At 43.3% G+C, this 15059-nt stretch overlaps 5 protein-coding genes across 5 annotated transcripts; all 5 read left to right on the forward strand.

Moving 5' to 3' along the window:
* Window positions 1-292: 292 nt before the first annotated feature.
* On the forward strand, window positions 293-1728 carry LOC6527316 (odorant receptor 33a). Its single transcript, XM_002088373.3, has 2 exons — window positions 293-1014; window positions 1116-1728. Exons 1-2 carry the CDS (start codon window positions 293-295, stop codon window positions 1528-1530), a joined length of 1137 nt encoding a protein of 378 aa, XP_002088409.2. The 3' UTR covers window positions 1531-1728.
* A 216-nt stretch (window positions 1729-1944) lies between these two features.
* LOC6527317 (odorant receptor 33b) lies at window positions 1945-3369 on the forward strand. Its single transcript, XM_002088374.2, has 2 exons — window positions 1945-2672; window positions 2828-3369. The coding sequence occupies exons 1-2, from the start codon at window positions 1945-1947 to the stop codon at window positions 3237-3239; spliced, it is 1140 nt and encodes a 379-aa protein (XP_002088410.1). The 3' UTR covers window positions 3240-3369.
* A 356-nt stretch (window positions 3370-3725) lies between these two features.
* On the forward strand, window positions 3726-5165 carry LOC6527318 (odorant receptor 33c). Its single transcript, XM_002088375.3, has 2 exons — window positions 3726-4459; window positions 4521-5165. The coding sequence occupies exons 1-2, from the start codon at window positions 3726-3728 to the stop codon at window positions 4942-4944; spliced, it is 1158 nt and encodes a 385-aa protein (XP_002088411.1). The 3' UTR covers window positions 4945-5165.
* Window positions 5166-10192: 5027 nt separating this feature from the next.
* On the forward strand, window positions 10193-12850 carry LOC6527319 (trichohyalin). Its single transcript, XM_002088376.4, has 2 exons — window positions 10193-10342; window positions 11015-12850. The coding sequence occupies exons 1-2, from the start codon at window positions 10334-10336 to the stop codon at window positions 12434-12436; spliced, it is 1431 nt and encodes a 476-aa protein (XP_002088412.1). The 5' UTR covers window positions 10193-10333; the 3' UTR covers window positions 12437-12850.
* A 1076-nt stretch (window positions 12851-13926) lies between these two features.
* Window positions 13927-14582, forward strand: LOC6527320. Its single transcript, XM_002088377.4, has 2 exons — window positions 13927-14031; window positions 14103-14582. Exon 2 carries the CDS (start codon window positions 14108-14110, stop codon window positions 14456-14458), a length of 351 nt encoding a protein of 116 aa, XP_002088413.1. The 5' UTR covers window positions 13927-14031; window positions 14103-14107; the 3' UTR covers window positions 14459-14582.
* Window positions 14583-15059: the final 477 nt, after the last annotated feature.

Consider the following 15059-nt stretch of genomic DNA (forward strand, 5'->3'; position numbering starts at 1 on the left):
GAAAAGCTATCAATCTTGTCGTACAGAGAATTTTTAATATACAACCTAGTAATGTTTAATAATAATTAACCACTGTTAAATTACTTCCGTAACTCGTATATATTAATAAGAAGAATTTGTAATTCTTAATGTTATGACGTTACAGCTCACACCTGCTTACTTTACACAAATAGGTGATAATTGCTGAAATCAATTAAATATAATTGCGGGGACAACAATTACACCTTAAATTATTGAAAGGGAGCAGTATAAAAGGAAAGGCGTTACAAAACTTATACCAATTGTTTAAAATATGGATTCCAGAAAGGAAGTCCGAAGTGAAAGTCTTTACCAAACCTATTGGCTCTATTGGCGACTCCTGGGAGTCGAGGGCGATTATCCTTTCCGACGGCTGGTGGATTTTTTAATTACGTTTTTCATTACGATTTTATTTCCCGTGCATCTTATACTTGGCATGTATAAGAAGCCCACGATCCAAGTGTTCAGGAGTCTGCATTTTACATCAGAATGCCTTTTCTGCAGTTATAAATTTTTCTGTTTTCGTTGGAAGCTGCATGAAATTAAGGCGCTTGAAAGATTGCTCCAAGATCTTGATAATCGAGCTGAAAGTGAAGAGGAACGCAACTACTTTAACAAAAATCCAAGTCGAGTGGCCCGAATAATTTCAAAAAGCTACTTGGTGGCTGCTATATCGGCTATAATCACCGCAACTATCGCTGGCTTATTTAGCAGTGGTCGAAACTTAATGTATTTGGGTTGGTTTCCCTACAACTTTCAAGCAACCGCATCAATCTATTGGCTTAGCTTCGCCTATCAGGCGATTGGCTCTAGTCTGTTAATTCTGGAAAATCTGGCCAACGATTCATATCCACCGATTACATTTTGTGTGGTCACTGGACATGTGAGACTTTTGGTAATGCGACTAGGACGAATTGGTCACGATGCCAAGAAATCAGGATCGGAACATACCAAGGAACTCATCGAGGGTATTCAGGATCACAGGAAACTGATGCAGTAAGATTAAAGAGTAAAGATTGATAATCAGACAGTTGATAAACATAATATTCAAATTTCCAGCTGCAGTTTTATTGATTAAGGAAATGTGTCTTTTCCAGGATCGTACGCTTACTTCGCAGCATTTTACGACTCACCCAACTTGGCCAGTTCCTTTCCAGCGGAATCAACATTTCCATAACACTCATCAACATCCTGTTCTTTGCGGAAAACAACTTTGCAATGATATATTACGCCGTGTTCTTTGCTGCGATGTTTATAGAACTATTTCCAAGTTGTTACTACGGAACTCTGATGACAATGGAGTTTGATAAGCTACCATACGCCATCTTCTCCAGCAACTGGCTCAAAATGGATAGAAGACACAATCGATCCTTGATAATACTGATGCAACTAACGCTGGTTCCAGTTAATATCAAAGCTGGTGGTATTGTTGGCATCGATATGGGTGCCTTTTTCGCAACAGTTCGGATGGCATACTCCTTTTACACCTTGGCCTTGTCATTTCGACTATAGGGTAACATAAGTATGGCCTAAAGAATTTTTTAAAAGCCGTGTTAAGTTAATGAAAAACCTACTGTCTAGTAAATAATTAAAGCGCACTACTTAAGTCACTAATCAACAACTATATAATTTGGTGTTTTACAACAGCCAATTATCGAAATAAAAATGTAAACCATTTGCACAGTTCTCTGATCAATAAAATTGTAATAATCAAAGCAAATATTTGTATTTACGCTGTCGCCACAAATTTGTAACTTCCCAGGCGACTGTTACTCAAGAAAAGGTGTGAATTGGTAATCACAAATTATAGGGCTATCACATTCGCAGTAAATTGATGGGCGTAACGTTGTAGGACCATAATTAAGCCATTTAGAGAGCCGGGTATAAAAGAGAAAATGCCGCAGGATATATTCAATTGTTTCGAACATGGACTTGAAATCGCCAGTCATTCGAAGTGAACACATCTACCGAGCTTATTGGTTATATTGGCATCTATTGGGCCTGGAAAGCCATTTCTTTCTGAATCGCTTGCTGGATGTGGTGATTACAGTTTTCGTAACCATCTGGTATCCAATTCATCTGATTTTGGGTCTGTTTATGGAAAGATCTGTGCGGGAAGTCTGCAAGGGTCTACCGATCACGGCGGCCTGCTTCTTCGCCAGCTTTAAATTTATTTGCTTTCGAATCAAGCTATCTGAGATAAAAGACATCGAAATATTATTTAAGGAGCTGGATCAGCGTGCTGTGAGTCAAGAGGAGTGCGAGTTCTTTAATCAAAATACGAGACGTGAGGCGAATTTCATTTGGAAAAGTTTCATTGTGGCCTATGGACTATCAAATATATCGGCCATAGCATCAGTACTTTTCGGCGGTGGACATAAGCTATTATATCCAGCCTGGTTCCCATACGATGTGCAGGCCTCGGAACTAATATTTTGGCTAAGTGTAACCTACCAAATTGCCGGTGTAAGTTTGGCCATACTTCAGAATCTGGCCAATGATTCCTATCCACCGATGACATTTTGCGTGGTTGCCGGTCATGTTAGACTTTTGGCAATGCGTTTGAGTAGAATAGGCCAGGGTCCGGAGGAAACAAAGTACTCAACCGGAAAGCAATTAATTGAATGCATCGAGGATCACCGGAAACTAATGAAGTAATATTTGTGGTTTTATGTGATCCACAAAAATTCTGTTTTTCAAGTGTCGCAGAAATCAACTTTACAACAAATCTGAACTACTCTTTATTTTGTAATTTATTTACATAAGATATGCAATATTTGTTTATCATATTATTCATTTCTATTTGCAGAATAGTGGAACTACTGCGCAGCACCATGAATATTTCACAGCTCGGCCAGTTTATTTCGAGTGGCATCAATATTTCCATAACGCTTATCAATATTCTGTTCTTCGCGGAGAATAATTTCGCTGTAACCTACTACGGCGTGTACTTCCTATCGATGGTGCTGGAGCTATTCCCCTGCTGCTATTACGGCACTCTGATATCCATGGAGATGAACCAGCTGACCTATGCGATTTATTCTAGTAACTGGATGAGAATGGATCGCGGATACAGCCGCATTCTGCTGATTTTCATGCAACTCACACTGGCGGAGGTGCAAATCAAGGCCGGTGGGATGATTGGCATCGGAATGAACGCCTTCTTTGCCACCGTGCGATTGGCCTACTCATTTTTCACTTTGGCCATGTCGCTGCGTTAATAAGTGGAACCACCACAAATTTGCATATTCGCTTAATTTTAATTACCACTAATGGCGGCCATTAACGCGCGCCTCATGAAAATTGCATTGGCGGCGTTTAAATGCCATTTAGAGCGGATTATGCACCTGAATTTACACTCAAAGAAGTATTAAATAATGGAAAATTTTACAAAAAAGGCTCTCTTTAAACAACAATTTTCAGTGACTTCCTTGTATACATTTGATTTATTTGCATCAACATGATAATACAATTTTTTAATAAAATAATGATGTAGCATTTTGCAAAGCAGATTAACACAACATTGTACAGCTTAATAAAACTATATAAATATATGAAAGTCTAGTTCAAAGTGGCTTTAAATCTCGCAGGGTATCCTCTCATGACATATGCATAAAAGCTTCAGCCTATCGTTTCTCGCAGTGTATCCTCTCATGGCATCTGCATAAAAGCTTCAGCCTTGCTGGGAAATATGCATTAGCTGCACAATGGTCATAATCGATAGTCTTAGTTTCTATCGTCCGTTCTGGATCTGCATGCGATTGCTGGTGCCGACTTTCTTCAAGGATTCACCGCGTCCTGTCCAACGCCTTTACGTGCTGTGGCTGCATATCCTGGTCACCCTGTGGTTTCCACTGCACCTGCTGCTGCATCTTCTGCTACTCCCATCTCCGGCTGAGTTCATGAAGAACCTTACCATGTCCCTGACTTGCGTGGCCTGCAGTCTGAAGCACGTGGCCCACTTGTATCACTTGCCGCAGATTGTGGAAATCGAATCACTTATCCGGCAATTGGACGCATTTATTGACAGCGAACTGGAGCATCGCTACTATCAGGATCACGTGTATTGCCATGCCAGGCTCTTCACACGGTGTCTCTATGGCAGTTTTAGCATGGTCTATGCGGTTTTCCTGTTCGGCGTTCTCGTGCAGATTATTAGCGGACGATGGGAACTTATCTATCCAGCCTATTTCCCATTTGACTTGGAGAGCAATAGCTATCTGGGCGCCGTGGCCTTGGGCTATCAGGTATTTAGCATGGTTGTGGAAGGCTTTCAGGGTCTGGGCAACGATACCTATACCCCACTGACCTTGTGCCTTCTGGCCGGACATGTCCACCTGTGGTCCATTCGCATGGCTCAACTGGGACACTTGGAGGACGAAACGGCGACGAATCATCAGCGCTTGCGGGAGTACATTGAGCAGCATAAGCTATTGGTGCGGTAAGTTTTGATTAACTTATCACTGGATTATTCACTGGTTCCAACTTCTCCGCGAATGTAGATTCCACCACCTGGTGCGTCGCACCATCAGCGAGGTGCAACTGGTGCAGCTGGGTGGCTGTGGAGCCACTCTCTGCATCATTGTGTCCTACATGCTCTTCTTTGTGAGCGACACCATCTCGATGGTCTACTACTTGGTGTTCTTCGGCGTCGTCTGCGTGCAGCTCTTTCCCAGCTGCTATTTTGCCAGCGAAGTGGCCGAGGAGGTGGAACGCCTACCATATGCGATCTTCTCCAGCAGATGGTACGATCAATCGCGGGATCATCGCTTCGATATGCTCGTCTTCACACAACTAACACTGCGGAACAGGCTGTGGATCATCAAGGCAGGAGGACTCATCGAGCTGAATTTGAACGCCTTTTTCGCCACCCTGAAGATGGCCTATTCCCTCTTTGCCGTCGTAGTGCGGGCAAGAGGTATATAGAGCGAGTGTTTAATTAAATGGATTTCTCGACCCGGCCACCGTATTGTTATTGATTTTGGCCCCCCTGAAATGGACCAAAAGTGGCGCAATCAACGCGGGAAAATGAAATTTCATTAATTGGCCCCGTCGCGATACGCAAATAAACAGTTTGGCGTACGGAGAGGAGATTTTGATGTTTCGACCGAACAACAATGGCACATTAAAGTGAAATGAATTGTTTACGTATACACAACTTTTATTCTGATTTCTCTGTTTGTATATTTTGTTGCTGTAAACCTTGCATAAATCTCTATGGAATCAGGCTGCTTTGTGTTGCTGTAATTGAAATAAAAAATTGTGCGCCAATCAATGGAAAATATAAATTAAGTGCATGTAAGTTGTATTTTTCAAAGTCCGCAAATTGTCCTTGAAATTGTTTTAGTATCACTTTAAATTCACAGCTTTTTGGTTGGTTGGGTGAATATCTTTCGTTCTGTATTTTCGCACTGTATTTTATTTCTGTTTATTAGCTTATGACGGGAGACATCGAATATTTTATTTAGGGCCATTTTGGGGCACCCAAAAGTGTGTACGTGATGCAAACACATTTTCGGTTGCTTTGCCTTTTTTATGCGAGGAATTTAATCAAACTTAAAAGCCTCAGCGAATCGATGCTCAATTTTTAAGCACCCGGAGCTCACAGGCACATTATATGACTGATTTTTAATTAAAACTCTTACCAAGCGGTAATAATTGAATTCTGAACTTTTTCCACTGCATTACGTTTCGCTGTTACTTGATGGGAAATTACTGGGCATTACTGGGAATTTAAAGAGTTAACGCAAAAAGGGTTTTGAAAAATACCTAGACATGCCGTTCAAACTTTTTAAATTACATTTTTAATAAGTATAACTATATACATAAATATATATATTAAATTCTTTTAAGTTTAGCCGTTTGATATACGAAATGTTTTAAATTTTTAGATGCCAATTGCAATATATATTTTTAGTGTAACTTGACTTAATTTTTAATATTCTGAATCGACGTGCATGCTGCGAAGATGAAAAGTGATAGCATCTCGCAACCGAAAACCCCTTGCAATGTGAACATGCCGCCGTGGAAATGAGAAATATATTTAAAAATATTTCAGTAGACAGCAAGCCTTTTACTCGAAATGCAAATGAGGAAAAGCCCTTGGCGTTGCATGCCGGAAAAGTGCGCTGGACAACGGACAATGGACTGCACAAGTGACCAGGAAAGAGGCGCCGGACAAACGCGAACATTGGCGCACACTCGTCCAAGGACTCGTGGCAAGAAGGAGAAGGATGTGGCCAAGGACACGCAACGCAACGCGACGCTACCGCGGCAATTTATTGATGCCAACGCAACGATGAGTGAGCGAACAAATTGCCTGAAGTGATGTCGATAGTGCACTGAGCTAATCGGTTTAAAAACTGACTTAAATTTAAATTGTTATATAATTTTTAATACTTTTTGATTATTAGTCAAATGATGTGATATTAATATTCGTTTGTTCTGCTAATAACCAAGACATTGTGATCACCACACACATTTCTCTCAGTGCTGCGTGAGAGGTGCGATAAGGGGCAGCGTCGGTAAAATTTGTCGCCAACAGATGGCGCTATCTGTCGAACGCACAGCGCCCAAGCAACCATTAAAAATATCCCCCCAGTAACACTTTGCGTCATTATTGAAAGCAATTTCCCACGGCAAATAGAAAATCGAAAAAACAAAACCAAATCGAAAAAGAATGCGAAAAAATGAAATAAAATAGAATCACACGGAGGACAGTAGAAAATGCGACAAATGTGGGGCTCTCAAGCCGCAGCTTAGAGGCCCATGCGCGAATATTGCGCATACGCCACCCCAGGGAGCAGCACTCAAAACACAGGCCACACAATCCAACAGTCTAGCAATCTAGCAGCCCAGCCCAAAAGCATCGCATCGAGTCACCCATTTAGAAGCATCCATAGAGTTGGGAGCCACAGCAGGCCCAATTGCTGGAGGTGATTTAACTTTTTCTGCCTGCCACTCATTTCCTTTTCAATAGCACAAAAGCACACAGACACCGAAGACCGAGGAGCAAGTTGCGAGGTGCGAGGAGCGAGAGATGGCAGAAATATTGTTGGCACACTTTTTCAAGTGTTTCCTGCCTTCCTGCATGTTGTCCTTGCTCCTGGCAACTGGCGACTGGCGACTGACTGCTTTCGCCGCACTCCTGGCTCTACTGTTTATTTTAACTTTTGGCATTTTGTGCGCCCGAACCGGGGGAATTTAGCCTTCCCCAAATAGGAAAGTAAAACAAAAAGCGGTTAAACAAAAATATGAAAAATAAATTGAAACACTCAACCGGGCCCGGCTGTCTGTCTGTCTAAAAAGCCCCCGTTGAGGCTTCCACTCAATCAGAGTCCTGGCATTGGTGGCATCAGTTCCAAAAGCCATGCACCTCCCGCACATGGAGGCAGATCTGAGATCTGGTCACGAGTCCTCCTACCGCAGATGGAATTGCCTCCTCTGGCCGAAAAACGCAATTTGATTGCCAAGCCCTGCGGAATTCAGAATTGGGATGCCGCACTAAAGTAATCACACTTTTCGTTGCATTTTGCTGCGTTTCTTGGTGTTGCACATGCCACAAAAATCAACAGAATGCAATTACACTTGGTTAATATAAGCAGTTCCTTATTTTTCATAAAGGCAAAGAACGTCTTTTGAAAAAGCATTGAGGTTTGTGGTAACTATTATACTTAAAGCTAAGTAAATATACAATAGTTAAAGTGCACTGTAATGAAGCTTTTCACTAGTTTTAACCTTTTTAAAAGGTATTTTTTTAATGAGTAATACTTCACGAAATATTCCACAAATTCCAAAAATTTTAGCTCACTACAATAATCTATTTCTAATAAAACAACTTAATCATTTTCGCTCGCATTTAATTGTGTGCAATTTAATTGAAACAAATAGGAGCAAGCCAGCAGATACACAAGAAACCTAATTGAAATTACGGTGGCAATTGCATGTGATTTTTTAATGAACGCTAATACACAGTGAATGTGTCGACTCTAATTGCCTTTTGGCAGTTGCAAATGGTGAGAAATTGTTGAGCGCATTTTCCGTATCGAATGAAAAAGTGAAAAATGATTAATTACCCCCTGGCAAATGGAAGTTGAACACAACGTACGCGGCGCAGGGATAGGGATTTTCCATGTACGAGTACAACTGCATTGCGATTCGTGTCGGAATTGGCGAAACTATTTTCCCATTCCACACGGCCAACTCAATTACAACGTGGCCGACTGTCGGCTGTTGGGCATTCAATTTCCCCCGTCCGGCGAGAAAAACAAGCGGAAAACGCGCATCAAAGACAAACAAAGCTGGCGATGGGTGAGGGGTGGGGGGAAGGGGCAGGGGTAGGGAAAACTGGGTGGTTGGGTGGTTGGAAAAAGTGTCCAACATGTTGGACAACCGAACTGGCGGCGCCTAAAACTATGCTCCACGGCATGAATAACAGAGCGGATCAGGTCTTTAGCTTTTTTCGCTGTTTCTGCACTGCGAGAAAATATATGTTCGCTCAGTTCTCATGTGGCTTTAACCATTAAACTATTGACTTCCCTAGAAAGCTGTAAGCTATTAACAATTAAATTTTCTACTTAAAGTAAGCCTACTTATAACAGATATTATATGTAATATTTAATATGTTATGTTATTAGGTAAATAATTTTAAGGCCTTAAAAAATGTGATTTGTATATTTTTTTCTTTACAGTGCCACTTCTGCTCTCACTCTTGTATTTCAGTCATGCATGACAATTTTTTCCAGCCAGTTGCCTGTGCTTTTTTGCTTTTTTGCTTGGGGTTTTCCTTTGCCTCCTGTTATTGTTGGGGCCCCTTTGTTTGGATCACGTTGGAGATTTCTTTTTGTTTACGAACGCACTGACACAGATGTTCTCGCTGATGTTTTGGCCCCACTTTTGTTTTTGCAGCTGATAAAGTTAGTACGCATCCCAAAGCCGAGTTATCTCGGGCCCACCCATTAATGTGTCCAACTCATATATGAGTGTATCATAAAAGATTACTTTAAGGTCGAGCACATTAATCTTTGGCTATAGATTCCACTGATAGCTGGCACACTATTGTGCCAATTTGTCAGTTGTCAATTTTATTGCTGCAGCTCATGTGGTAAAGCAAACCATTGAATAATCAGTACTGAATCATTGACTCTTTCTTGGAGTAACTATCAGTTACTATTTGTTGATTTTCCTTATTCTACTTACAATCTATTACCTAAAGTGAAATTCCTAATAATCCAAGATTCATAATACAATATATAATATTTATTTTACAGCTGATTAAAATTTGTAAGTCCAGTTATACATGAAATTAAAATGTGTGCAATAAATTCAAGGCATAAGATAGCTGTTTAAATACAAACAATATAAGAGCTGCTTTCCACCCTTTTATTCTGGCTTGTAAATTCCATGATGCAATTACTCTATTACACTCCTAATAAAATCATAATTGGAAACACACAACTGCTGTCCAACTGCCTACAACAAATCATAAATCAATCGCCTTCATTGCGTAAACCAAAAACCACATCCGTTGACCAGATCTACACTTCCTACAAACTATCACTATCTCCGCAAAAGACAACAAATGTGCCACGGCTCTCGTTACTACGCATGATGATGGAAAACCTGTCGGATAATGAATCGAGATAATCGATAAAGTGTGCCTGGTTACAGGGGAAGTCCATTAAGGTGAGCGTTCCAGCCCGGCGCCTCTTTTACTTACCTGCGTTCAGCTATCAAATGTCCCCCCTTTTTTTTTTGCTTTCTATGCCGACGCCTGGTTTTTTGGAGCATTTTGCAATTGGATATCGGCTGGATGAGGGCTTACAAAATTTCAAATTCATGAGACCGAAGCGCAACAAAGACAGGCCTATTTCCAATTTCCGTAGGCCATGTTTGCTGGCCGTTTTCATAAGCGCCAACCGATTTGCCACCCACTTGCAGCGTTCACATTGTTTTGGCCCACTGGTTGACAATTTCGTACTGGCATTGCTCAAAAGTGAATGCTGCAGTGCACAGCTCCAATTTATCTGCATCTGTAGCTGTAGCTGTAGCTGTATCCATGCCTCGTGTGGAAGGTCATTTGTAACCCTAACTAAACAAATTTGAAAGCTGGTGGCCCGTCCAACGTATCAGGTGTGGTCAGGTTCTGGCGATGGCCCTTTTTCCCCTGCCATTATAAAATGGCCAGTGGGCGTTGGTGGTGGCATCAGTTCGCCATCGGCAGCAAACGGGAAACAGCAGCAGTAGCAGTAGCCAAACAAATAACCAGCAATAACCAGCAGCTAGCCAACTAGTCGAATACTTAACGTCAGCAGCCATGAAACGGGTAAGTTTTCCGTCAACCGCTGCCGGCCATAAATTCTCGTTGCTGCTCTGCCGCCATGTAAATGCGGCAAAGTGGAAGTTGGGGCCATAAATCAGGATAATCAAAAATACAAAACGATAAGGACCCAAGCGTATTAGGCCAATTTAAAATCCCCGAGATGTGGCATAAGCCAAATGGAAACCAAACGAGCTTGGTTGGGAATGAAAAAGATTAAACACGCTAGCAAAATCTCTATACATTTGCATAAACAAATTTGGTTAAAAAAGGAGGTAAAAGAACATTTAACTAAAATATTCTCTAAAATGCAGAAATCATGAAATAAGTTATTTAAGTTGTCACAGTGTTAATTCAAGATTAATTGCTATTTCGAAGTTAAAAATGTATTACCTATCTACCATCAGCTGGCAGTGTATAGTATAGTATTGTTTCAGGCAACTGAGCTTAATCCTTTTGCAAACTTGACAGCCAATAGAGTCAGACAAGCCAACAAATCCCAGCGTTTTTTGTTCAGCAACATGAATCGCCTGTTGTCGTTTTTAATTTATGACCCATCGCAACTAACAAATAAAATGGGAGAACCTTTTGTGGAATGACAAATTGATGAGGCCAACGGTTGATTTATACCGCATAGCCATTTAATTCGTATCCTGTGTGCATCCTTTCCGTTTTCAGACATACTTGTTGCTCTGCCTGAGTCTTCTAACCTGCAATGTGGCCAACTCGGCGTTCCTGCGTCCCATCGATCTTAGCCAGCTGGCCAAATCCTCCAGCCTCCAACAGCAGCAACAGCAACTGCGTGGAGATCTGAACCGAGATGATGGCAACGATGACGATGATGCCACCACCTTGGCACCCAATTCTAGCGAGGATTACGACAGTCGTCCGCAGTACAGTTTCGCCTACGATGTGAGGGATTCGCTTACCGGCGACGACAAGCGGCAGGAGGAGAAGCGCGATGGCGACCTGGTCAAGGGTCAGTACTCCCTGATCGAACCCGATGGCACCCGTCGCATTGTGGAGTACACCGCCGACGATGTGAGTGGCTTCAATGCCATTGTGTCCAAGCAGCGTCTGGATGAGCAGCAGCAGCAGCAGCAGCAGCAAAGACTCTCGGCCTCCAGTTCGTCCCGTTTCAACAGCCTCGAGGAACTGCAGACCCGTCTCACTGCCCAGGCCATTGCGGAAGCCCAATCTCTGGCAGAGGCCCAGCAGGCCAGTCAACTGCAGCTGGAGGCGCAGAGTCGTCGCGAATCGGAGAACCAGGCACGCAACCAGGCCCAACAGCTCATGGAGCAGTTCCAGCAGCAGGTGCAGCAGCAGGAGCAGCAGCGTCTGCAGCAGGAGCAGCAACTGAGGGATCTGCAGCGCCTCCAGGAGCAGCGGGATCGCGAGGAGCGGGATCGTGAGCAACGCGAGCGGGAGCAGCGCGAGCGGGAACAGCGCGAGCGCCAGCAGCGGGAAAAGGAACTTCGGGATCGGGAGCTGCGCGAGCGTGAACTCCGTGATCGTGAACTCCGGGAGCGGGAGCAGCGTGATCGGGAGCAGCGTGATCGCGAGGATCGCCGCCAGCAAGCGGAGCGTCGTCAGAGCCAGAGCCAGCGATTGCTCGACCAGCAGACCCTGCTCCTGGCCCAAAGCCTGCCCAGCATTCAGGCCACCGTGGTCTCCCATCCGCCCACTCTGCTCGCCTCCCGTCTGCCCGCCACCAGCACCAGCACCAGCTCCTCGAGGACCACCACTCTGCTGACCAGGGAACGCGACCTGGAGGCCTGGCGCCAGTTGCCCAATGCTCGCATCACCATCGATCGCAGTGCCCAGCCGCTGATCCTCAGTCAGCCCTCCAGTGCCACCGTTCAGGCGCAGCTGATCAGTTCGCCGCTGCTGTTGGAGTCTGGAAACCTCAACGGATTGATAACCACCCGGCTGAATGGTAATGCCGCACGAGCTGGAGCTGCACTGAGCTGGTCCAATGGACGCCGCCTGCTGAACAACGATCTCTGGCAGCTGGACAGACTGGATGACCGCTCGGATGGTCGGCGGGAGAGCGAGGAGCTGCGTGCCAGCAGCGCCGAGCGTCGTTCCAAGAACTGGTAAATCCTTCAGAAAACGGAATTGAAACAACCCAATCTTCAACTGAACTCATACGAAACTCCAACCAGCGACCTCAGCGATCTGCCAACCGGACCACGAATATGTTTAGACTATAAGTTCTAGATCGAATCCTGTGTTCACCTAGCTTAGAGTCGGGGATTTTGGTTATACTCTCAGCTTCTCGTCCCTTCTCCCTTCTCCCTTCTAATGCATACAGCAAACTCTGCCAAGAAATTAACACAAGCTCTAACGCTTTCCATCCCGCTAACTTTAGTTCTAAGTTTAATTGTTTTCGTGTTACTCGATAGTTAGTCAACTGCATCAATGTGAAAATGTTAAAAAAAAAAAATAAACCACATTATTCGAGAAAGGCTGCTGGACTTCGACGAAGTCGGCATGTTCTTTTTGCAAACTTAATTCATGTCAATTCGCCAATTAAGTGTGACTAGCTCACCAGCAGCAGATTTCAGTGTCGTCCACAGGTGGTAAAGGATTTTTCGCTTTGGCTCTGCATTGTGGCTCCTTCTGGCCAACTAACCAAAGCCAGTTGACCCTAATCGCCTTTCATGGACTCTGACACTTTGGTCATGGATGCTGCACTTTCACACACGACTTTCGCCACCCCCCCTCTGCCGTCCCACACACAATTCAACCTTCATGTGCACGCAACTTGGCCATAAAACCCTGGAGCCAAGTTTCCTTGGGACAGCGGAGTGGCTACAAATTTTTTAATAATAAACAGCAGGACGTGGGCATGGTGAAAGTTGTCTGCTCCATTCCATAAAGTTTGACTCGTGTACACTTAAAACTAAAGTTGCACTTGAGTGTTTCACTTGGGGGAGGAGAAAATGTTGGCTTAGATGGCAAGGCAATAACAAAGTGGCAAAAAGTAATGAAAACCAGTCAGAGGAGCATGAAAATTGCGGTCGGGTGTAAGCCACTTTGATTGGGAGATTGCCGGGAATACTTTGTAAATTGCCAAGTTTTACTTTGTACATATTTTGATTTAAGCTCTAAGGTGTTAATAAGTCAGCCATCATTTATATTAATCAGGAAAATGTTCTTCGAAATAAATAAAATGCCTTTAATTTCGCAGGCAGACTTAAGTAATTTTCACAATTTTATTTAAACTGTTCCAGAAGCAAAAGTTTCTTAGATGAACCAACACTAATAATAACGATAAATATTGATTTCCAGATTTAAATGTACCCTTCAACTTGGCTTAGCTTTAAGTAATGACAAGCTGCACAACTTTATCGCCTCGACATGGGTTAACGTCAAAATTTGGTAAATTAAATAAGAAAAAACCCCGTTGAAGTGACATGGTGAGCTACTTGCAGCTGTTGTGCATGACGCAAGTGAGTCCTCGGCAGGAAATCACTTAAAAGTTCATCAAAAGCGCAGCCCTTAAGCCCTTCGGCTTGACAATGGGCTGACATGGCCAAAAGGAAAAGCGGGAAAAGAAAAACAAGTGATGAAGAACTGGAAAACAGTTTGCCTGCGCTGCGAATGTCAAGTCCGTGGGCCACAAACAAAGCAGCACACACAAAAACCGATTTCGGGGAGCTCAGCAAACGAGAACGAGAAAAACTAAGCTAGTAAGCGAACCCTCTTGACTTTTGGCCATCATCCCAAAAAAACCTATACTACTTCCTGTCTCCGTTTCCAGGAAATATGTTGACCATGATTAGGGGCAGCGCAAAGAAACTTCCTCACTGGCCACTGACCCATATACGCAGTTTTCCGACTTTGATTAAATCCTATGCAGTTCCCAAGGAAAAAACGGAACAGAAAGCTGAAGAGACACCGACCACTATGAAGCTACCCTACTTCATAAGCCCAAAGTGTGTTCAAAATCAGGATCAACCTGTTGACGGGCAGAGGAAAAGGTTCACCTACAACTATCACCCCTTTTCGATTTACGATTTAAATGAAGCTGCTCTTCGCGCCAAGCAAGCGTCAGCTGAGTACTCAAAACAAATTGATCAGTTGCAAAAGCGCAAGATTGAATATGTAACCAAGTAATGGATTTCATAATTTACTTACTAGCAAAGCAATTAATATTCAAATTATGAATGTTAACAGAGAATTACTCAAATCAAATTCAAATGAATAAACTCACCGCAGCCTAGTTAGGCACGCAACTAAACTCACCACCTTGGTTGATTTCTGAGCTAAGCGCTTCATGGGCTCGAACCAAAACAGTTTGACAGCCGCTGAATTTCAAACCAACTCTTTCCGTTCCTTTTGCCTTGAGTTTTTAACTTCAACTTGCAATTTGAATTGTTAATAAATTTGTATCAGAAATTCGCATAAAATCAATCAACACGCAACGATTTCGGTGGAGGGGGGGTTGGGCATAACGGAAACTCGAATCGGGAACGGGGTTGCTGCACAAATTCAGGGACAGACCAGCGGAATACCAAAACAAACGAACTTTGGATTCTGACTTAGGGATATCCACGAAGATCCGCCTTCGAGGTCGTCACACATTGACGCAATACGAGACCTGAGATATCTGAGCTATCTGAGATCTTTGGAACTGAGAACTGGGCATCTGTTTTGCATTGTGAGATCTATGTACCGATATCAAGAGTCATTGCCATCACGTGTACGCCGCTTACTA

The sequence above is a fragment of the Drosophila yakuba genome, chromosome 2L (genome assembly GCF_016746365.2).
Source record: "Drosophila yakuba strain Tai18E2 chromosome 2L, Prin_Dyak_Tai18E2_2.1, whole genome shotgun sequence".
Lineage (NCBI taxonomy): Eukaryota > Metazoa > Arthropoda > Insecta > Diptera > Drosophilidae > Drosophila > Drosophila yakuba.